Source organism: Cervus elaphus, chromosome 23, assembly GCF_910594005.1.
Source record: "Cervus elaphus chromosome 23, mCerEla1.1, whole genome shotgun sequence".
Lineage (NCBI taxonomy): Eukaryota > Metazoa > Chordata > Mammalia > Artiodactyla > Cervidae > Cervus > Cervus elaphus.
Genome location: NC_057837.1, coordinates 36,285,786 through 36,308,270, shown reverse-complemented (window position 1 = coordinate 36,308,270; position 22,485 = coordinate 36,285,786). Strand labels below are relative to the sequence as shown.

At 36.2% G+C, this 22,485-nt stretch overlaps 1 protein-coding gene across 9 annotated transcripts in view; it reads left to right on the top strand.

Moving 5' to 3' along the window:
• The window catches only part of WAC (WW domain containing adaptor with coiled-coil), a 79,365-nt gene extending 58,861 nt beyond the window's left edge, over nucleotides 1-20,504 (top strand). For all 9 annotated transcript variants that reach the window (XM_043884541.1, XM_043884542.1, XM_043884547.1 and 6 more), the window contains 7 exons: nucleotides 7,166-7,411; nucleotides 8,753-8,875; nucleotides 9,713-9,861; nucleotides 14,928-15,049; nucleotides 16,294-16,480; nucleotides 17,641-17,768; nucleotides 19,054-20,504. In XM_043884541.1, coding sequence (XP_043740476.1) covers nucleotides 7,166-7,411; nucleotides 8,753-8,875; nucleotides 9,713-9,861; nucleotides 14,928-15,049; nucleotides 16,294-16,480; nucleotides 17,641-17,768; nucleotides 19,054-19,123 — 1,025 coding nt within the window. In that variant the 3' untranslated portion in view covers nucleotides 19,124-20,504. The remainder of the gene's footprint in view (nucleotides 1-7,165; nucleotides 7,412-8,752; nucleotides 8,876-9,712; nucleotides 9,862-14,927; nucleotides 15,050-16,293; nucleotides 16,481-17,640; nucleotides 17,769-19,053) is intronic.
• The last annotated feature ends 1,981 nt before the right edge of the window (nucleotides 20,505-22,485 follow it).

Sequence of the window (22,485 nt, the reverse complement as noted above, 5' to 3'; positions counted from 1 at the left end):
ATTTGAATAACTGGGGACCTTAACAGGGAGAGGGTGGTTAGTCTGATTTAGTTAGTTTACTAAAATTATGTTAATAAAGATGGCATTTTGAATAGTGGGGCAGAGGGAACACTGGTGGTAAAAGAATATTAGAAAATATTTGTTTATAACTTGAGAGTCAAGGAAGATCTTTTAAATCAGACTCAAAACACATTTGCCTTAAAACGTTCATAAAACTTCTCTGTGACAGAGATACAAGAAACAAAGGTTGAAAAGCAAATACCGAATTAGTAGAGAATATTTGGAACATATTTAAAACACAGTACGTTAAGGATACATTAAGAATTCATCAAAGCAGTGTGAAAAAAACAATCCAGTAGAGAAATGAGCAAAGGATATGAACCAGCAATTACAGAAGAGGAATTTTAAATTGCCCGTCTTGCTTTAGAATAGGTAGAGAAATTTACTCAAAATGGGACAAAGGCCTTAACTTAGGAGATAAAAACTATAAAACTCTCAGAAGAAAACAAGGTAAAGTCTTTATGACACTGGATTTGGTGCTGATATCTTGGATATGACAGTGGAGAAGTGAAGTCGCTCAGTCATGTCTGACTCTTTGCGACCCCATGGACTGTAGCCTACCAGGCTCCTCCATCTATGGGATTTTCCAGGCAAGAATACTGGAGTGGGTTGCCATTTCCTTCTCCAGTGACACCGAAAGCACTGGCAACAGAAGAAAAAAAAAAAAAAAGGTAAATTGGACTTCATCAAAATTAAAAACTGTGCCTCAAAGGACACTCTAGAGTGAAAAGACCACCCATGGGGTGGGAGGAAACATTTGTTAAGTTACATCTGGTCAGGGGTTAATATCCTGAATATACAGTCATATTACTTAAGGAGAAAGTGAACAGCCCAGTTCAGAAATGGGCAAATGAGTTCAAAAGACATTTTTCCAGAGAACATAATCTAATGGCCAGTAAGCACATAAAACGGTGCTCAGCATCATTAGTCAATAGTGAAAGCACATCAGGCCACAGTGAAATATCCCTCTATACACATTGAAACACAGCCACTGTGGATTACAGTTTGGCAGTTCCTCAACGGGTGAAAGATAAAATTACCATAGGATCGTCCAGTGATTCTTGCTTAAGTGTAATCAGAAGAATTGAAAGCCACGGAATCAAATGGATATTTATACACCAAGGATCGAGACAGCGCTGTTCACAATAGCTGAATGGTGGAAACAATCCTAGGGTAAATAAAATGTGATATATATATTTACATGCAGTATTACTCAGCCTTAGAAAGGAGCAAGATTGTGATACACACTGCAGCACGGCTACACACTGCAACACGCATGAACTTTAAAAACCTCATGCTCAGCGACACAAGAGGACAGCTACTGTGATCCAGTTCTGTGAGGCAGCCCAGATGGACAGATTCATGAACACAGACTAGAGCTGTGCCTCCTTAGGGTTTGTGGGATGGGGAGCTTTATTTAATTGGGTAGAGTGTTTGTTTGGAAAGATGAGAAAGTTCTGCAGGTGAATTATGATGGCTGTGTGTCAGTGTGATACACTTAATGCTACTGGATTGTAAACCCAGAAATGGTTAAAATGATTAATTGTATGTTGTGTATTTTATCAGCATGAAAGTTCAAGAGAAAGATTACCGATTCAGTATTGGAAATTAAAATGACTTTTTTTTCACTCTTAAGATTAATGACAGTTGGTAAAAGTGTGTAAGATGATTATTATGGAGGTCACTTAAGTAAAATCTGTTAAGCTTTAAAGTAGGTTTATCCTTTGTATTATAAATGATTTTTCTGATTGAATTAAAAAACCAAGTTGCAAAAGCATAAATGTTATAAAATAGCAATACCATACTTATTTTTATGTACATTTTAAATGCCTAGAAAAGTTATGGACAGACATAAGATTTTAAATTATGAATTATAAAGTAAAGGAAGTGACCGGTTATATACCAGGTGTTGTCACCTAGGTATTTCATGGTTTTTTTCACTTGTACACTTTTTCCGCTTATTTCTCCATGTTGTACCCCTCTGTGTAACCACTCCTACACAGTGGAACATGCAGGCTGCCTCATTGTCAGTTGTTTGAGCTTTGTTCCTGTGTCCTGTTTAATATTATTGCAGCAACTGTCAGAACATTGTAGGAAATTGTTTAGTAATGTAGTCAGTACCTTTTATTCTTTAAGTGCAGTATCTCTTTAGACCTTTTCGCATATTGAGAAGGAGTTATTTGGCATACTGGAAAAATATGGGTCAGAAAATTTTGATTTTAGTATATGCTGTCTTGAGTATTTTGAAAGGGTATCTATAATTAGAAGAGGTGCGTGGGTACTACTTAAGGCTTGAAAAGTTAGGTTATGATAACATTTCTGTGTGAACGGTCTAGTGTTTGGTAAATTGCTCCCTCTACTGGTAAAAATTGGAAATATAAATGAATCTAAATGATTAATTCATAAAGAGACAAAAAAGTTTTCTCAGAGCTAATATATCCAATTTAAAATCAAAGGGTAACATACTTATTCCATGGTTTATATTAAAGACTTGGTTAGAGAATTACAAATGATTGAAATATCAGTTAGGAAAGTAACTTAGTTCATTTTAAATTTAAAATATGGTAGGATGACACTGCTACATTTCCTTAAAAAAAGACACACAATAAAAATGCTGGAGCTAAAATTAGATACCATTGGTTTGCCAACAACTGAAAAAAATAGGTTTAAAGCAACCTACGAAATTAAGTTGCAAAGGAGAAGTTGCAAAGGTTCTCATTTAAAGAATAGACTAGAGGCTGATGTTACAAAGCAGAAGCTTTTGAAGTGGGTTTGGGATGTAAAACGCTGCACTGGTTTTTTTACTTAAAGTCACTATTTGTATTTTGTAAGATTCAGGTTTTTCGAATTAAGTCTAAATAAGTTATATTTGTTTCTAAGATTATACAGTATTACTTGGCTTTATGAAAAATAACATAAAGCAAGCTGGTCATTGTCTGCTTTATCAGTTGTTTTGGAGATCTTAGGCTTTTCTCCCCCACTTTAAGGTTTGAACCTAGAGGTTAAGGAAGAGGACCACATACACATGCACCTGCCCCTTTCTTGCCGAGTCTGGCATCAGTCAAGAAGCATGTGGTGTTGCCATTTTGGTGCTGGATCATGTTTTGCTACTAGAGCTACAGAGATAAATACAACAAACTTCTTTTCCTGAAAGAGTTCATTTTCAGATAAAAGGGAGAGATAATAAGCTCCCTAATAGAAGATGCTGAGTAATATCTGTGCTAGGGCATTCTGAATGTAGAGGAGCAACACCCAACCAATAGCTTTCTTCTGTATTTTAGTGATAAGACTACCTTTCAGGGTAGCATTTTATGTTTTCATTATCACATATGATCTCTTGTTCTCAATTATACTTCTAGATTGAGGCAAGTAATATTAAAAATGTTAAAGATGTAATGTGTTTTGGGAGGGCATGTGTATAGGTGTGTCTTTTAGGAAGAGTAGGGTGACTGGAGCTGTTTTAAAAAGTGTGAACATATAGCATGCTGGAAAATAGCATGCTGAAGACCTACCTGGAAAAAGCATTTTAGCTTTCCTGTCTTTGATCATGCCCTTTCTTCATTATCTCTTCATGTTTGTGCAAAATTTTGTTTTGATTTTGTTTCCTTTTGTTTTAAAGTTAAATATCTTTCTTTTTCATAACCAGCAAGGTGTGCCAGATTCACCCATAGAACTCTTGTAAGTTTACCATACATGCTCTTGGACTCCCCCTCCCCCATTCTGTTCTTTAGAACTGGGGTGGAGCTCTTATATCTTTTTTTGTTTTTAAACTTCATGAGTAATTCTGCTAAAGTCATTCTCAAAATCAAACCTTTGAAAAAAGAGAATTTCTGGCCTTAAGAAATGTTACATGCTGAAGGTTCCTATAAATATTGAGTGGTGTCAACTGGTTTCCATACTGTTCATCAATAATCTCTTAAAAACTGTGAAAGACATGTATCCATAGGATAAATAAACATTTATTTACATTGTTACATTATCTCTGTGGGAGTGATATGTATTAGTTTTCTGTTTTGGAGTGTTCTTCTTTTCCTGGAATGAGGAATAACACTGAAGAACTTTCCAGCCCCTGTTAGTTTTTCCAGTCTGGATTTAGGAGCACTGAAACAAATTTGGAAACAACACCTTCTCCAACTCCTGTCCTTGAAGGCAGAAGAAAACCTAAGTAAAAGCAACAAAAGGGTCATTTCAGAGGGGTATAAGTACTGACTTAATTGTTCATAAAGGAAGTAAAAATAGAACTTGTTTCATTCTGAACATCATTAAGATATTTAAACTGTTTATTCCTTAAGGTGAATTTAAGATATGATGATCTGGAGAAAACTGCTGCTATTGTCTAGAATTGCTTCATGAAATGTAGTAACTTTTCATAAGGAAGATCTTATTTTCTTCAAGTTTCTTTGTACTTGTTTATGATTCCAAACAAATGTTTGAAAGCAAGGCTGAATATGGTAAGCAGTCTGCTAAGACTTACAGACCCTCCTTTAAAATGTGTGCTTGTAAAATGAAAGTATCTGTCTTATAAAAGATGTGGAGACCAAAATGGATCATAAGAGTTCAGCACATACATGAAATGTAGTGAAAGCAGCTCTGAGTCTGTATTTTAGAGAGCTATTGTCCCTAGTTCTTTTGACCATTACAGCAGTATTGTTAAAAGGCTGGTAAAGGAGGTTTGGTTTTTTCTTATTTTGCAATAAGCTTGTTATTAATTCCCAGCTTCTTTGAGGCCATGAAGATTAACGAATGTTTAGTTCCTAGAATTGGAATTAAAAATCTGTACTTACTAGGTAGCAATGTGATATTCAAATACAGTGTTCCTGAGACTTTTATATATCATAGTAGCAGTCTTAATTCGGTTCTATAATGTATGTGAGCTTGAAAAATCTTAAGGAAATGCCAGGATTGTAAGAGTGTATGGATATCTTGAATAATCTAGTCTAAACGTCATTACCTTCTGTTCTTAATTCTTTGCTTCATTAAAGTGACTGTATTAATAAAATTTGATGATATAAAAATACTAGTTTGTGTTCCTTTTCCTGTTGGTAGACATATGGTTTGTTTCTAGTTTTGTGCTAAATTTTTTTTTATAAAAGCACAATACCATTTCAAGAATTATTGAATATTTTCTCCTAATTTACATATATTAGAGTTTCTCTAAGGGTGTATACCTAAGGTGAATTAACTGGGTTATGAAGTGCATGTACCTCCAGTTTTTCTAAAGAATGCCAAATTATCTTCCAGTGTAGTTATATGAGTTTAGCTTCCACCTGAGATGCTGTTTCTATTACTCTTTATCAGTATTTGGTATTTTTAGACTTTTGGACATTTTTCTCAATATGAATGTAAAAGAATATTCTGTTGCTTTTTAATATATATTTTCCTGATTATCAGTGAAGTTGAGGATCTTTTGTTTTTTAAGCCATTCAGGTTTTTCTGTGAATTGTCTTTTCGTGTCTTTCATTCCTTCTTATTGTTTGTGTTTCTTTTTTTTTTTTTTTTTTTTGTTTGTGTTTCTTTAATTTGTAGAAATTCCTTAAAGTATTTTGGTTACCAATCCTTTGGGTGTAATTATTTTGCTCTTGTGTCATTTTCTGCATCCTCACATCAAAGTTATTTTTTTGTATTTTCCTCTACTATTTCTTAAGACTTAAATGTATATACAAAAGTTAAATCTGCCTTAAATTGGTTTTGTTTTAAATTTTTAAGTTTTTATGTCTGACATGCGTGTCACTAGCTATATTCTTTTTCTTAAAGAGTTTTGTAGCTTTTACTAACCCATGCCTCTTCAAATGCTACCAAGAATGCTGTTGGGATTTTAATTTCAGTTACCTTAAATCTATGTAAATAATTTGCAATGACAGCTTTCAAATTATAATTTTTCATAAATATACATTTTTTTGTGTACATTGAAACACAGGTTGGGATTTTGTGGGAGGTTTTTTTGTTTTGGTTTTTTTTTGGCTATTAAAGAATCTTTTTTAGTGCTGATAACCTTGAAATGATACAAATAGAGATAGTTTATTGCCTTATATATTTAATTCCAGAAGAGGAGTATGTAATTCCAAAACTCAGTTGTTAGGTATAAAAGTTCAGAGTAGGTGTCTCCTCTTATTTATCACATCCATAGTCCGTTCTGGGGTTGCTCACCATCACTCCTATTCTGATTTTCATATTTAAGCAGACTGTTTTTTGTGGTGATGAACATTTTCACCTTTATGGTGCATATAAATTAATTCTTGGAGAATTGTATTGTCCCTTTATATCTTAATGCAACCTTATTTGGAAATGTAGTCAATACAGGACAGTACCATGGAGGTATTGAGAGTCCGGTTCCAGACTACAACAGTGAAGCAGGTATCACAATAAAACAAGTCAAATGAATATTTTGACTTCCCAGTGTATATAAAAGTTATGTTTGCATTATACTGTAGTCTGTTAAGTGTGCAATAATAGCATTATGACTAAAATCTGTGATAACCTCTAGAGGGGTGGGATGGGGGTGGGTGGGAGGGAAGCTCAAGAGGGAGGGGATATATGTATATAGTATATCTATGGTTGATTCACAGTGGTGTACAGCAGAAACAACATTATTGTAAAGCAATTATATTCCAGTTTTTAAAAATACGTACCTTAGTTTAAAAAGAATGCTGTTGGGAAAATGTTGTAGGTAGACTTGCAATACAGAGTTGCTGTAGAAACCTTCGATTATTTGGGGGGGATGAAGAAGGCAGTAACTGCAAAATGCAGTAAAACAAGGTGTGCTTGTACATGTTTTTGAGACAGCATTACTAATAAGCATAGTGGTGCTTTGAACCACAGATACAGGTATGGTTTGGTATGGTAGCGTCACTGCCTTCCCTGGTGACTTCAGGCAAGTTACATAGTCTTTTTTGTACAGTTTTGTCATCTGTGAAATCAGAGTGTGAAGTATCTACCTCATATCTAGTCAGCCAACTATTTGCTGAGCCCACTCTGTGCTACCTTGGGAATGAGATTACTTGAGTTAGGTGCCTGGCACATACATGGATCCTGCTTGTTTGATGTTGGTTCCAATTTCCAGTATTCAAGTCATGTTTTTCAGCCTTACTGTCTCCTTTGTCTTTAGAATCTACATCAGGAGACAAGTCTGTATCACACACTTGCACAACTCCTTCCACATCTTCAGCCTCTGGACTGAACCCCACGTCTGCACCTCCAGCATCCGCTTCAGCAATTCCTGTCTCTCCTGTTCCACAGTCACCAATACCTCCATTACTTCAGGACCCAAATCTGCTTAGACAGTTGCTTCCTGCTTTGCAAGCCACGCTGCAACTTAATAATTCTAATGTGGACATATCCAAAATAAATGAAGGTAAATTTTCATGGTAACAGTTTCTCAGAAGTTCATTTGCAATGTGCAGAATTACATAATTAGTAAAATCCCCAGTATAGGAATATGCTTTGTTTCATTTTGAAATTTACATTTGAACTGCATGCTTCAAAAGATATGATTGAATTACCAATGCTTTAATTTTCTGTGTATTCTCCAAGACTTGTTTGTGCACCTGGTAGTTACCAGAGATAATTGTTCTGTTAACTTAATGTTTTTGGAAAAAAGAGTATTTACTAAAATTGATAGAAAACACTTAGTCTCCAACATATTTCAAAAAGCCTCCTGTATATTGGTAAATAATTATTTGAAGTATTTTAAATATGCTATTTACTAGAACTAAGCTAAGTGTAGGAATTCAGGTAGTTCTTGAACTACTTAAACATCAATGAGAAGGGAAGTAATGGATCATGTGGATCATGTTATGCTGTTTTTCCTAGTTAAATTGCATTGTTAATTCCAATTTTGCTTTTCAGTGTACTACTAAAGTATTTAGATAGCCACCTCAAAGAAGTCTGGGTAAAAATGGATATAGTTTGTAAACCATTCAGATTGAAGTATTAAATCTTACGAACATCGCAAAATTTTGTTTGCATACATTCTCATATATTTAACAGTACTGTTAAGTGGTTAAGTTCTTCCTGTATCATAAAAATGGAGCTATCTCAGGCTAGTTGGTCATTAATCTTCCAGTCTTATTCTTCTCAACATTTCTGTATTCTCTTGTTTGATAGGTAAAGATTTTACTAGGCAAAGTAGGACTTTTAAACAGTTTGAAGAAACCATAGCCTAAGAAAATGTTGATAATAAAATATCTTACGCTCCAAAAATAGTATTTCAAAGTACCCAGCTTTTTAACATCCATTTTTGAAAGATTTTTGAGGGTAGGTGTTGACGTAGGATTTGAGTGCTCAGCTTGTCTAGTAAAGCAGTTTCATGAAACAGCTATTTATCCTGTTAATTACAAGTAACGTACTAAGCACCTTGCCTATGTATGGTTAGGTTTCTGGTGTAGTCAGAAGTTCCAGTGAATACTCTGCTGATTTAAACACCTTTAAGGAGTTTTCTTTTAACTGAACACCTAAATTTTACTGGAAAGGAAACTCTACTGTTTTATTGTATAAGCCAATTCATTTTCTTTGCTTCTGCCTCAGATCATTCCCCATGTCTTGACCTGTTGTATTACTCCTGTTTTCTAGACTCAATTTGGAAATTCTAGTATGAAACAATTTTTTTCTGGGTTCTTATTTGAATTTTCGTTTTTACTAATACTACATATGCTGCTGTGTTTTTATTTGAATTTAAGATGTACTGTGCTTCTAGTTCTTACAGCAGCTGTGACACAAGCCTCATTGCAGTCTATAATTCACAAGTTTCTTACTGCTGGACCATCTGCTTTCAACATAACTTCTCTGATTTCTCAAGCTGCTCAGCTCTCCACACAAGGTATTTATGTACTTTTAGATACCTCTAGAGTTGTGTCTTTAAGGCAGGCAGGTGGGATTAATAACAGATTTCTTTTAATCTTTGAAGAGAAAGTAGCTATGATAATTTTATTTTGATTTTTTAACACTCCTTTATACAAGTAGTATTTTTCTTTACCTTTTTAAATGAAACAAGCTTTTCACATTTATCTTATGCTGTTGCCATCAGATCTGTAATATATATTTAATTCAGCATGTAAGTCCTTAATGAGGTATCCTGCTCCAAAGCTAAAATAAACTATGATATGCTCTCAATCTTTGTGAAACATTGAATCTGTTTTCAGAGTTGAACTTTGGTTCAAGTTGGTGTTATATGATTTTTGATCAGAGGATGTGGAAATGCTTTAGTCCTGCCTTGAGTTAGCCAGCCCTCTTCTCTGTGCAGGTGTCTAGTGGAGATGACACCAAGGAGCAGACAGGAAATAAGAGTCACTTGATTTATTATCCCTGAGTCCCAGTGCAGAAAGCTGCTCAAGTGAGCAGGACTGCTGATCAACCAGTGCAGTGAAAAGACTCTTAAGAGATCCCTTGGGTAACCTCATGGGGTGGGAATCTGAGGGGAACTAGAAGTAAGGCTAAAGATCAGGATGCTTTCCTGGCGAGACTGTTCAGACTTAGAATGGGTGCTGCATTGGGTGGCTAGTCTCTGACAGGTCATGTGGTCATTGTGGCCCCAGTGGGTAGAGATGCTGACTTTTTCAGATAGGTGTTCTCTTTGAGGTTATGGGGCATGTGCAGAGTTGTAAAGATCTGCCCCACGTCAATTACAGAAGTTTCTGGTTTATTTTACTCTTTGCAGCCCAACCATCCAATCAGTCTCCAATGTCTTTAACGTCTGACGCATCATCCCCACGATCATACGTGTCTCCAAGGATAAGCACACCGCAGACAAACACAGTCCCCATCAAACCTTTGATCAGTACTCCTCCTGTTTCATCACAGCCAAAGGTAAGTTCTGACAAAACGTGGTCCACTGGAGAAGGGAATGGCAAACCACTTCAATATTCTTGCCTTGAGAACCCCATAAACAGTATGAAAAGGCAAAAAGATAATGACACTGAAAAATGAACTCCCCAGATTGGTAGGTGCCCAATATACTATTGGAGAAGAGTAGAGAAGTAGCTCCAGAAAGAATGAAGAGATGGAGCTAAAACAAAAACAATGCCCAGTTGTGGATGTGACTGGTGATGGAAGTAAAGTCTGATGCTTTTGTAAAGAACAATATTGCATAGGAACCTGGAATGTTAGGTCAATGAATCAGCGTACATTGGAAATGGTCAAACAGGAGATGGCAAGACTAGAATGTCAACATTTTAGGAAATCGGTGAACTAAAATGGACTGGAATGGACAAATTTAATTCAGATGACCAGTATATCTACTGTTGTGGGCAAGAATCCCTTAGAAGAAATGGAGTAGCCCTCATAGTCAACAGGAGTCCAAAATACAGTACTTGGGTGCAATCTCATAAATGACAGAATGATTTCTGCTTGTGTCCGAGGCAAACCATTCAGTATCACAGTAATTCATGTCTGTGCCCAACCACTAATGCCAAAGAAGCTGAAGTTGAATGGTTCTGTGAGGATCTACAAAACCTTCTAGAACTGACACCAAAATGATGTCCTTTTAGGGGACTGGAATGCAAAAGTAGGAAGTCAAGAGCTATCTGGAGTAACAGGCAAGTTTGACTTGAGAGTGCAAAATGAAGCAGGGTAAAGGCTGACAGAGTTTTGCCAAGAGAATGCACTGGTGTTAGTAAACACTCTCCTCCAACAACACAAGAGATGACTCTACACATGGATATCCCCAGATAGTCAATACTGAAATCAGATTGATTATATTCTTTGCAGCGGAAGATAGAGAAGCTCTATACAGTCAGCAAAGACAAGACTGGGAACTGATTGTGGCTCAGATCATGAATTCCTTATTGCCAAATTCACACTTAAATTGAAGACAGTAGGGAAAACCACTGGACCATTCAGATATGACCTAAATCAAATCCCTTAGGATTATACAGTGGAAGTGACAAATAGATTCAAGGGATTGAATCTGATAGAGTGCCTAAGAGCAATGGGCAGAGGTTCGTGACATTGTACAGAAGTGACAAAGATTCAAGGAATTAGATCTGATAAGAGTGCCTAAGATCTATGGACAGAGGTTTGTGACATTGTACAGAAGTTGGTGATCAAAACATCCCCAAGAAAAAAGAAATGCAAAAAGGCAAAATGGTTCTCTGAGGACTTCTTACGAATAGCTGAGAAAAGAAGAGAAGTGACAGGCAAAGGAGAAAAAGGAAAGCTATATCCATCTGAATACAGAATTCCAAAGAATAGCAAGAAGAGATAAGAAAGCCTTCCTCATTGATCAGTGCAAAGAAATGGAAGGAAACAATAGAATGGTAAAGAGTAGAGATCTCTTCAAAAAAATAGAGATACCAAGGGAACATTTTATGCAAAGATGGCACAATATATGCCAGCAAATTTGGAAAACTCGGCAGTGGCCGCAGGACTGGGAAAAGTCAATTTCCATTCCAATTCCAAAGAAAGGCAATACCAAAGAATGTTCAAACTACCACACAGGTGTACTCATCTCACACGCTAGCGAAGCAATACTCAAAATTCTCCAAACTAGCCTTCAACAGTTGGTGAACTGAAAACTTCCAGATGTTCAAGCTGGATTTAGAAAAGGCAGAGGAACCAGAGATCAAATTGCTGACATCCATTGGATCATAGAAAAAACAAGAGAATTCCAGAAAAACATCTACTTCTGCTTTCTTGACTATGCCAAAGCCTTTGACTGTGTGGATCACAACTAGCTGGAAAAGTCGTCCAAAAGATGGGAATACCAGACCACCTTACGTGCCTCCTGTGAAATCTGTATGTAGGTTCAAGAAGCAACAGTTGGAACCAGACATGAAACAATGGACTGGTTTCAAATTGGGAAAGGAGTACGTCAAGTCTGTATGTTGTCAACCTGCTTGTTTAACTTACAAGAGTACATTTCACAGAGTATATCATGTGAAATGCCGGACTGGATGAAGCACAAGCTGGAATCAAGATTGCCAGAGGAAATATCAATAACCTCAGATATGCAGATGACACCACCCTTATGGAAGAAAGTGACGAGGAACTAAAGAGCCTCTGGATGAAAGTAAGAGAGGAGAGTGAATAAGCTGGCTTAAAACTCAACATTGAAAATACTAAGATCATGGCATCCAGTCCTGTCACTTCATGACAAAAAGATGGGGAAACAATAGAAACAGTGGCTGACTTTGTTTTCTTGGGCTCCAAAATCACTGCAGATGGTGACTGCAGCCATGAAATAAAAAGACGCTTGCTCCTTGGAAGAAAAGCTACGACCAACCTAGACAGCATATTAAAAAGCAGAGATTTTACTTTGCTGACAAAAGTCTATCTAGTCAAAGGTGTGGTTTTTCCAGTAGTCATGTATGGATGTGAGAGTTGAACTATAAAGAAAGCTGAGCGTTGAAGAATTGATACTTTTGAACTGTGATGCTGGAGAAGACTCCTGAGTCCCTTGGACTGCAAGGAGATCTAACCAGTCAATCCTAAAGGAAATCAGTCCAGAATACTCACTGGAAGGACTGATGCTGAAGCTCCAGTACTTTGGCCACCTGATGGGAAGAACTGACTCCTTGGAAAAGACCCTGATGCTGGGAAAGATTGAAGGCAGGAGAATGGGTCACCAGAGGATGAGATGGTTGGATGGCATCAGTGACTCGATGGACATGAGTTTGAACAATCTCCTGGAGTTGGTGATGGACAGGGAAGCTTGGCGTGGGGTCGCAGAGTCCACTGAACTGACTGAAAGGTACATCGCCTCTGAGGGAAATTGGGAAAGAACACACTTTTGGTTAAAACAAGTTTCATAGTGTTCTAGACTGTGTATGAAGGAAGAGCCCTTTTTTGGGAGTGAGATGGTGGTGGGATGCATGGCAGGTGAGTGAGAATAGATGCAGGTTAATCTCAGCTAATGGAAGGCTTGGAGGGGGGAGTTGCACCAGTGCCCCTCCTCTGCACTGATGCTCTTCTCTCTTCATTGACTTCATGGATAAAGAAGATTTACTAATAGAGTGTTATTTTTGTAGAGTTTTTTTTTTTTTTCATTTTTTTTTAGTAGTTGGAGGCTAATTACAATATTGTAGTGGGTTTTGTCATACATTGACATGAATCAGCCATGGATTTACATGTTTTTTAGAAACATGTTTTTAAAAACATGTTTTTACATGTTTTTAGACTCCAAGGTGTAAGAACATGTTTTCCAGTGATTTCCCCATATGTTTTTTATAGAAATGAGTCAGTTTCTGTGGCAAGAGCTTTGTATCTGATTTTCACATCAGCTACTGTTTGCTTCATTTGATAGAAAATTAACTCTTTCGTTAAGTCTGATTTTTATGGTTGAGTCATTTTTAGACCCAGGTGTCTCTGAATATAGAACCCATTTTATGAAGTTATATTGCTTGTTTGTCCAAGTAAAACCTTACGTTGTTGGCTCCTCATAGCAGTTAGACTGTTGACTAGTCTCTGTCCGTACTGGGCTGTGAACAGGATCTTGTGATGCTGCTGTCGGGTTTTATGCTGTATTCTTTGCTTCTTGCTCACAAATTCATAAGCAGTTCCCAGTCATCCTCATTCTGTGCTTTCGTAGAATACCACCAGTAAAACTTGAGCTATTTGGAAGTTGAAATGTATGAGTTTTAACTTTTTTTGAACTCTTACTGGTAACTCTTTGGGGAAATTGTTTTTAAAAGCTGTAAAACAGTGGGCTGTTAAGACACTTTCATGGCAAAGAATGTCTTATTTAAATAAAATCATAAGCAGAAGCCTAAAAATAAAAATGTATTGAAACATGACTTGAAATGGATGGTAGGCCAACTCTTAGGTCTTCCTGTTGGCTCATTCCTTCCCTACTTGAGTCATGTTTCTGTGTGTGTTGTAGATCGCTGTTTTAAAATTTTGAGTTACAGTTGTTAGTTTTCTGTGTAGTTCCTTATTGTTTACTTGTGTTTTGATGAGAGAAGAATTAAAATGTGAGTTTTAGCACAAGAGACCTGTTCTTAGAGCTTATAACTTACCTTGTGGTATTCTAAGAGCACAGTGAAATATGGCTGCACATGGCATGAGTGGTTGTGTTGGGTTTACAGTTGATCGTAACATTGTCACTTCAGATCCTGTAAGCAGATGGCTTGTAGTTGCTTGCATTATAAACCTTTCAAATTGTCTTTAAAAGTAAGTGGACACTTGATCTTATATAAAAGAACATGCTTTTGTACATATTTTGGACTTACATTGAAAACTGCTTGTTTTCTGTCACACGTGTGTATGTGGAAATATATGTGTCCACAGTGGCAACCATGGACCTATTGATCTGCCTCTGTAAGGTACCATCTCTTTGAAGCCCACTCCAGCTAAACTGCATATGGGCCATAGCTCATTCTCTGATAGACAAGTCAATACATTCTCTTCTTTTGTGATTGAATTTTAAGCAGCTGTATTTGGATGATGTGGTGTAATATATTTATTTTTATTGATACAGAAGTAATAGTAAATCAGGAAATTGGAAAGAAAATGGGCTTAAAATCAGGAGAACTAGTTTCTTAAGCTGGTTGGCTTAAGTAATTGTTTGGCCCTGGGCCATTTTATGAAGAAATTGGATCTAAGCCTCAAAAAACTTTCTTCTAACCACATGACCTTTGGGAACTCATTCGATTCCTCCTCTTTAAATCTCTGTATTTTATATTGTTCAAGATTACTAACTAGACTTGGAGGGATCTGAGGATTTGGGCCCTAAATAACAATAGTCTACATAATTAAGTGTGGCTGTATCCCTAATACTAATCTTATTGTGAACTTTTACGACAATTCTTACCTTTAAAAAAATCACTGAACAGAAATAATTGGGAAGTTTTCATTGGCAGAACTTCTGCTCTTATCTGGTTTTCACTGCTGTTTGTCTATGTGGTAGAAGCCTGTCTCACCAGATTTTGACATTCCAGGTTAGTACTCCAGTAGTTAAGCAAGGACCAGTTTCACAGTCGGCCACACAGCAGCCTGTAACTGCTGACAAGCAGCAACAAGGTCATGAACCTGTCTCTCCTCGAAGTCTTCAGCGCTCAAAGTAAGTTGATGTTGTGTGTTGAGACAACACTTTTTTCCTTATATTACCATATTACTTGGATATTACATATGTATAGTAGAACTTGATCTTGGAAGAATCCAGGGATAGCCTAACATAGTTTTGTATATTATAAAATTTACAAAGGCAAATCTTACTAGATTGTCTCTAGTAGTGAATCCTGAATTATTTTGAAGAAAGTGGCTCTCTATTTAGAGTTTTGCTTGATGGAATACAATGGGAGTAACTATATATATGACACTTCACTTGCAGAGGCACATGATTTTATACTACTTCATTCATTGGAAACGATAACTTCCCAATAGCAGTTTTAGATTTGAGTTTATTGATAAAGCCAAAAACCTCACATCTGAAACTTGGGTCAGTATTTTCCAGCTGATGTGTGTCAGGCCTTCCCAATAGCCTCAATTCTGATCCTTTAGTCTTTAGTGGCTGCAATATAATTTTAAATATCCTCAGTGATGAGAACTTTTCATCTTTTGGGAAATTTCATTTTTGGAAATAAATTTCCAAAAAATTCATCTTTTGGGAAATTTCATTTTTGGAAATAAATTTCATTTTGGAAATTCATTCAGAGCAAAGTCTGGTGCGAGGCAGCTAGGAAGTCAGCTTGGGGTATTACATTCTTGATTCTCACCGCCACATCCCTAAATCCTGGCCCAAACCATACAGGTGAAAAGAAGATAAGCAGCCTCAGAGTGTTCCCCATTTTTGGTCTTATTTTGCTACTGAACTCATTCACTGTGAGGCAGTTACACTGTCTGTTTTGCTTCACATTATTTCACTCTCTGATTACTCACTTTACTCTGATTTTAAACAGTCAAACCTCTGTACTTTTCACCCTCCATGTCTTCATGTATTTAAGATATATTGATGTGCCTTATATCTACAACTGTTCGAATGTGACCATTGCTTAGTCACATCCTTATTTGTATTTGTAGTATACAAAGTTACAGGTTCTACTGTCAAGTTTGGGTGAGTACAGATATTTTAAATTCAGCCCTGACATTACTGTTCAGAGGGCTCTTTTAACCTCCAGACGTGTATTAGGAATATGATATAAGTATTCTTTGGATTTTAAATTATACTTATTTAATATTAAAATAATAAGTTATTCTTAGAAATTTGGGTATCTTTAAGTTAATGAAAGGTATTGACAGGCAATGTTTAGGATACCTAGAAACCACTTTTAACCATGCCCCACGTTCGGTTATCTTTTCTCGTAGTAGCCAGAGAAGTCCGTCACCTGGTCCAAATCACACGTCTAGTAGTAATGCATCAAATACAGCGGTTGTACCACAGAACTCCTCTGCCCGACCTCCGTGTTCACTAACACCGACGCTCGCAGCACACTTCAATGAAAATCTCATCAAGCACGTTCAAGGATGGCCTGCAGATCATGCGGAGAAGCAGGTATATCACACAGTCACAGCAGCTGTTCTGCCTGTGATTTGCTGACAGCTCAATTCCACTGTGAGAAAATCTAACCCGGACCCTGCGGATTCGAGCAGTCTTTAAAACAACTAATTTCTCATTAGATTGTGTGTGGTCACTTTGTAAAATATTTGATATGTACTTATAGGATACTTGTGAGATAACTTTGTGGTTTTACCTATTTTAATTATCATTGTAGCTCCCATTATCAAGCGCTCAGCGTTTAGGTCTGTGCTAAGTGCTTTATGTTTATTTTTTCCATTTTCTAAAACTACTGACCAGTGCAGATCATGAGTTTTTCATTTTACTAAAAGAGGCCCTTAAGACCAAATAATCTGTACCAAGGTCACTCAGTTACTAAGAGTGATACAACGCAAAGCCAGCATGCTTTTCCTACTCAGCCGGCCACTCTGATCCTTTTAGTACAGTTGACCCTTGAACAACTTGGGTAGGGGGGCTGAGTCTCCACACAGTCAAAAATCCAAGTATGGTTTATAGTCAGCCCTCCATATCCACAGTCCCTCACCCCCAGATCGGCCAACCGTGGATCGTGTAGGACAGCAGTGTTTATTATTGGAAAAAATCCATGTGTAAGTGGGCCTGCCTGCACAGTGCAAAACCTCTGTTGTTCAAGGTTCAACTAACTACTGAGAGTACTAGTAGGGATGAAGGACCAACCCTAGCACTTTCCAGTTATTGCCACTGGCTATGTTTCATTTTATCAAATGACTGACCATCTAAAATGTTCTGTAAGTTTATGGTCATGCATTGTATATCTCTCGATACGGGGATACAGTAAGGCCCTTTTATCAGTGTTATACCTGAATTTCACTTTGGTTGATCCAGCATTTTTTATTAACCACAAATCATGAATCCTTCTATATTAGTGCTGTACTACCATGAGACTGAAAATACTGTCTTCTCAAGAAGCCTGAGGGGGGAATTCTTAAAGGAATACATTTTACCATTAGAGATGGTTAAAAAAAAGAAAAAAATCATTCCCTTCCCCCTCCCCTCAGATTCATGAGCATTTTTGTGAATTTAGAAGACTTACTCTATAATCTTGATAGAAAGTTACACTCTTTATTTTTGTATGTGAATGTGGCTTACATTTCATGAGATTTTCATTTCTTTTATAGGCATCAAGATTGCGAGAAGAAGCCCATAACATGGGAAGCGTTCATATGTCAGAAATTTGTACTGAATTAAAAAATTTAAGATCTTTAGTCCGAGTATGTGAAATTCAAGCAACTTTGCGAGAGCAAAGGTACGCTTTTCACTGAAGTAAATTTTAATTTAAAATTCTGTTTGATATATCACACTCCATGATACTGTGAACTGTTTCATAGTTTAGTAATGTTCCTGATGAACGGTAATGGCATCTAGATTTTTTTTCTCTTAACCCGTGGTATAAATGCTTTATTATTAAACTTTTTTCCTTGGATAATGACTACATAAGGTACTTGCAGTGTTTTATTTAAAAAGTCAGGTGTTTAAAATAAATAAATAAAAAGTAAGATATTTACAGCGACCAGTTACCAGGAGTCCCCTCTTTGGTTGAGAGCAGTGCCCTCTTACTGAGGGTAAATATTTCAGTTGACATTCAAACTACTGATTACATTGTCCTTGAAGCATCAATAGATCCCTTGGAAATTACATGAAGTTTAGTTGTCTAGGAAGTTTAATGATATATATGTGCCTTCTTTAGTTGTTTTCACCTTAACTCGGTCTCGTATTTCTTAATGATACAGTGTTTTATCCAGGTGGGATTTCTGCACTGTGTTAGACAGCATAGGTCTTTCCAAGCCTGTTACAGAGCTGAGGCCACACTGAGGCCACACTCAGTGGCTTCACATCCTGTCTGTGTTGAGTCACTGGGTCAGACGTAATCTTGTCGTGAAACCGCAGATACCAAGTCATGGTTTATGGTAAACTTGGGAAAGTGAGTTTTTACCTAACCTTTCAACGACTAAAAAGTCTGGAAACACTTTTGAATATCAGTTGGGGTTTTTTTTTTACTCTAGGATTGCTCCGAAAGTAGTTCTGGCATATGTAAAACCTTACTTTGGCTTGCTCAACAGAACAGTAGCTTGCAGCTACTGAAACACAGTCACATGTCACAAATCATGTTTGACCATACAGATAATAAGCAGTAATTGTCACAGTTCACAGAAGAGGAATAGTGTTACAAAGTTCATAAAAATCTAGTTAGCTGTGGAGTTTGTATTTTTATATTTTGTTTTAAATATGCATGTCAGCTGGACTTTGCTCCATTTTTATGAACCTACATTTATATTGAGAATTTTTTTCATAATTATTGAGAAAGGGTTAGAAAACTAGGAAATATTTAACTTTTGTCATCCCAATACTTTAATATGTCATATTATCAAATGGTTATTTTGCCCTAACTAGACTGAACAGTTTTAAATTACTTCATCATAGCTAGTAGTTACTCCTTTTCTTTGTAAAGGTATTTTTATAGTTAAAAGTTTGTTTTTTCTGTAAAATTTATAATGACCGCATGGGCTCTAATGCCATCTTTTATTTTTCAGGATACTATTTTTGAGACAACAAATTAAGGAACTCGAAAAGCTAAAAAATCAGAATTCCTTCATGGTGTGAAGATGTGAATAATTGCACATGGTGTTGAGAACAGGAACTGTAAATCTGTTTCCCAGTCTTAACATTTTTGAGCTGCATTTAAGTAGACTTTGGACCGTTAAGCTGGGCAAAGGAAATGACAAGGGGTCGGGGTCTGTGAGATTCAATTCAGGGGAAAGATACAAGATTGATTTGTAAAACCCTTGAAATGTAGATTTCTTGTAGATGTATTCTTCACGTTGTAAATATGTTTTGTAGAGTGAAGCCATGGGAAGCCATGTGTAACAGAGCTTAGACATCCAAAACTAATCAATGCTGAGGTGGCTAAATACCTAGCCTTTTACATGTAAACCTGTCTGCAAAATTAGCTTTTTTAAAGAAAAATTTGGGGGGTTAATTTATCATTCAGAAATCTTGCATTTTCAAAAATTCAGTGCAAGCGCCAGGCGATCTGTGTCTAAGGATGCGATTTTGAACCATATGGGCAGTGTACAAAATATCATGAAACAACTGTTTCCACACTTGCACCTGATCAAGAGCAGTGCTTCTCCATTTGTTTTGCAGAGAAATGTTTTTCATTTCCCGTGTGTTCCATTTCCCTCTGAAATCCTTGATCTGATTTTATCCATTTTTTAAGGCTCCTCTTTTTCTCCTTTCTTAAGGCACTGTTGCTATGGCACTTTTCTATAACCTTTTCATTCCTGTGTACAGTAGCTTAAAATTGCAGTGATTGAGCATAACCCACTTGTTTGTATAAATTATTGAAATCCATTTGCACCCTGTAAGAATGGACTTAAAAGTACTGCTGGGCATGTGTGCTGAAAGTACATTGATTGCTCAAATATGAGGAAATGGCCCAATGAACATGGTTGTGGGAGGGAAGAGGAAACAACTCTAGTCAGATGTGAATTGTATCTGTTGTAATAAACATGTTAAAAGAAACAAAAATTGTTATTTTTCTTTACCTTCGGTCAATGCATATTAGAATTTAAACTACCTGGGGATTCTTTATCAGAACTATTCTTGTTGAACATTTATACTTCATTGAAATAATTCCTTAAGGGAGGTTTTGTTTAAAGCATATTAACAGGAAAATGTGTATAAGACTATTTAATGAAATAAGAAATTCAACAAGAACCGTTAGTCACTTCCCAAGTGGTTGTCTTTTGTTAAAACCCTGGTTCACCTGTCTTGCTATGAGGACATTTCATTTTGAAGGATGTCTGTGTTGTAGCTAACTGTTCAAGTCTGGTGCTGACTGCTGTTCTTAGCCATCACAAAACGCTAAATTTGTGTAATTGGAGCTTCCTGCTGTTACCTGGAGACGGTGGGAAAGCTCAGCTTTGTATATTGTTTCCTAAAGTATATTAAAATAAAAAAAGAAACTATTGCTACTATAAAATTACCTTGGCTTTTTTTTTCTTTGCTAAAATATTGGTCACGTGGCCTTAGCATGACACTGCCAGTATTAAATCAGATCACAGGGGTTTCTTTATGCAGAAAAATCTCTTAATTCAAAATCTTATCCAATTTAGAGACTTTTTTTCCTGTTGAGGCAGATGCATTCATGTGCTTTCAGAACTGCCAGCACCAAGGGCTTATTTTGTGATGTTAGACATTGTTGCTACATTCTGGGATGCAAAAATTCAAAATGCTCTTGTGCTTTAAGCATATTTAAAGTATAGAAGATAATGCTCAGACTTCTCAATACATTTAAAAAGGTAAACTGTGATAGTATGGTTGATATTTTCTAAATACAAAAATATTCCAGTGTAATTAAGAATTACGATCATACTGGAAACTGACTTTTTTTAAATTGTAACTTGAGGATAAAATGTAAGAAAAGACAAATGTCATAAATTATATCGTCATGAAATGTTAATACCTGTGAGATTGTTAATATTTGCTGGGCTTGATTAGTGCATGTACATGAAACTCGGAAGAGCTCTGTTAAGTTAGAACCCTTACTGATGTAGTCCTGTGTCTTTTCTGGAAAGATGATGGGGTAGGCAGATATTTCCCCATCAGATGGCAGCTTGACTTGTGGTTTAAGTAACTTTGAATTTAATTTGCTAATTGTTTATTGATCTGTATCACCTTATTCTTTGGACTTTTAAAAAGTATTTTTATCCCTAAATTAGGAATTGCTCATATATATATATATACATATACAGATATATGTATATATATATATGAGAAGATGGCCTAATTTGAAATTTCCCAGTGAATTTTTAAACAAAAATTTTGTGGAAATATTTTTACAATATTTGATTCACTTATTCTGTAGTGAATTATTTTAAATACTGCACTTTAATACTAATACAGACTCGGTGTCCAGCTACTAACCTTCTTGAGGTAACCAGGGGATATTTATTAAAATAGATGTTATACCCCCCAGAATATTCTTTAGTTGTCCTGTTGGCATGGCTTTGAGCATGTATCTCATTTTGTGGACACCGCGGTTCAGAGAATTTGAGAAGAGAGATACAAATTGCCCCTAGGAAACCTCAGGATTTTATTTTAAAAGGGACATTAGTAGTGTTACATTCAAATCTTAAAAAGTGATGTAATAAAATATTCTGTGAGGGTGGGTCTGTTAGAAAGTCTTAGCCTTGAAGAGCCAGCCTCCTGTTTTTCCCTTTATTTTCTGCTTAACTAATTTGACTAACCTTTAATTTGATAACTTGGGCTGTACCGCCAGACTTTAAGCACACTGAAAACTCTGTGTCAGCCTTTTTTTAAAGACATTATGCTGCTTTTAATAGCCCAAATGAGTGATTTTTATCTTCCAGATTTTATATATCTGCTTCATAATTGTAAAATCTTGGAAAGGAGGTGCTTAACACTTTGCAAAGAATTAATTGTTAACCCATGTCAGAAATAATCTGTTCTCTTTAAACACGACCTTTAAGGGATTATTTCAAAGGGGAAGGGGCAGGGGGCGAAGTCATTCACTGCAAACCAGAACTATTGTAGTTCAGGACTTAAAGCTACTGTATTTAGATGTGGGGTTTGAATATACGGATTTCTTTTCAATAACTGTAAATATGGCTATATTCTTGTATTTGTACTGGAGTGTACAAAATGACACTGAAAAGTAATAAATATGTTTTGACTATATTGTGCAGTTATTTCAGAACAGTCTGTTTTGAAAGTCTAAGTGCATAAATTACGCACTTGAGGAAAAATACTTAAAATACCAGGTTACTACAAAATTTTTAATAGTGGTTGTGTTCCAGTCATGTTTCATATAATTTCTTAATCACATTATTTTAATGAAAAATTTGGCTTAAAGTTGGGATTCTTTAGATCCTGTTCTGATTTGCTGTACCCTATTTCCTGATTCTGAACTTGGGGAGTGCCCTCAAAATGCAGTCCACCTA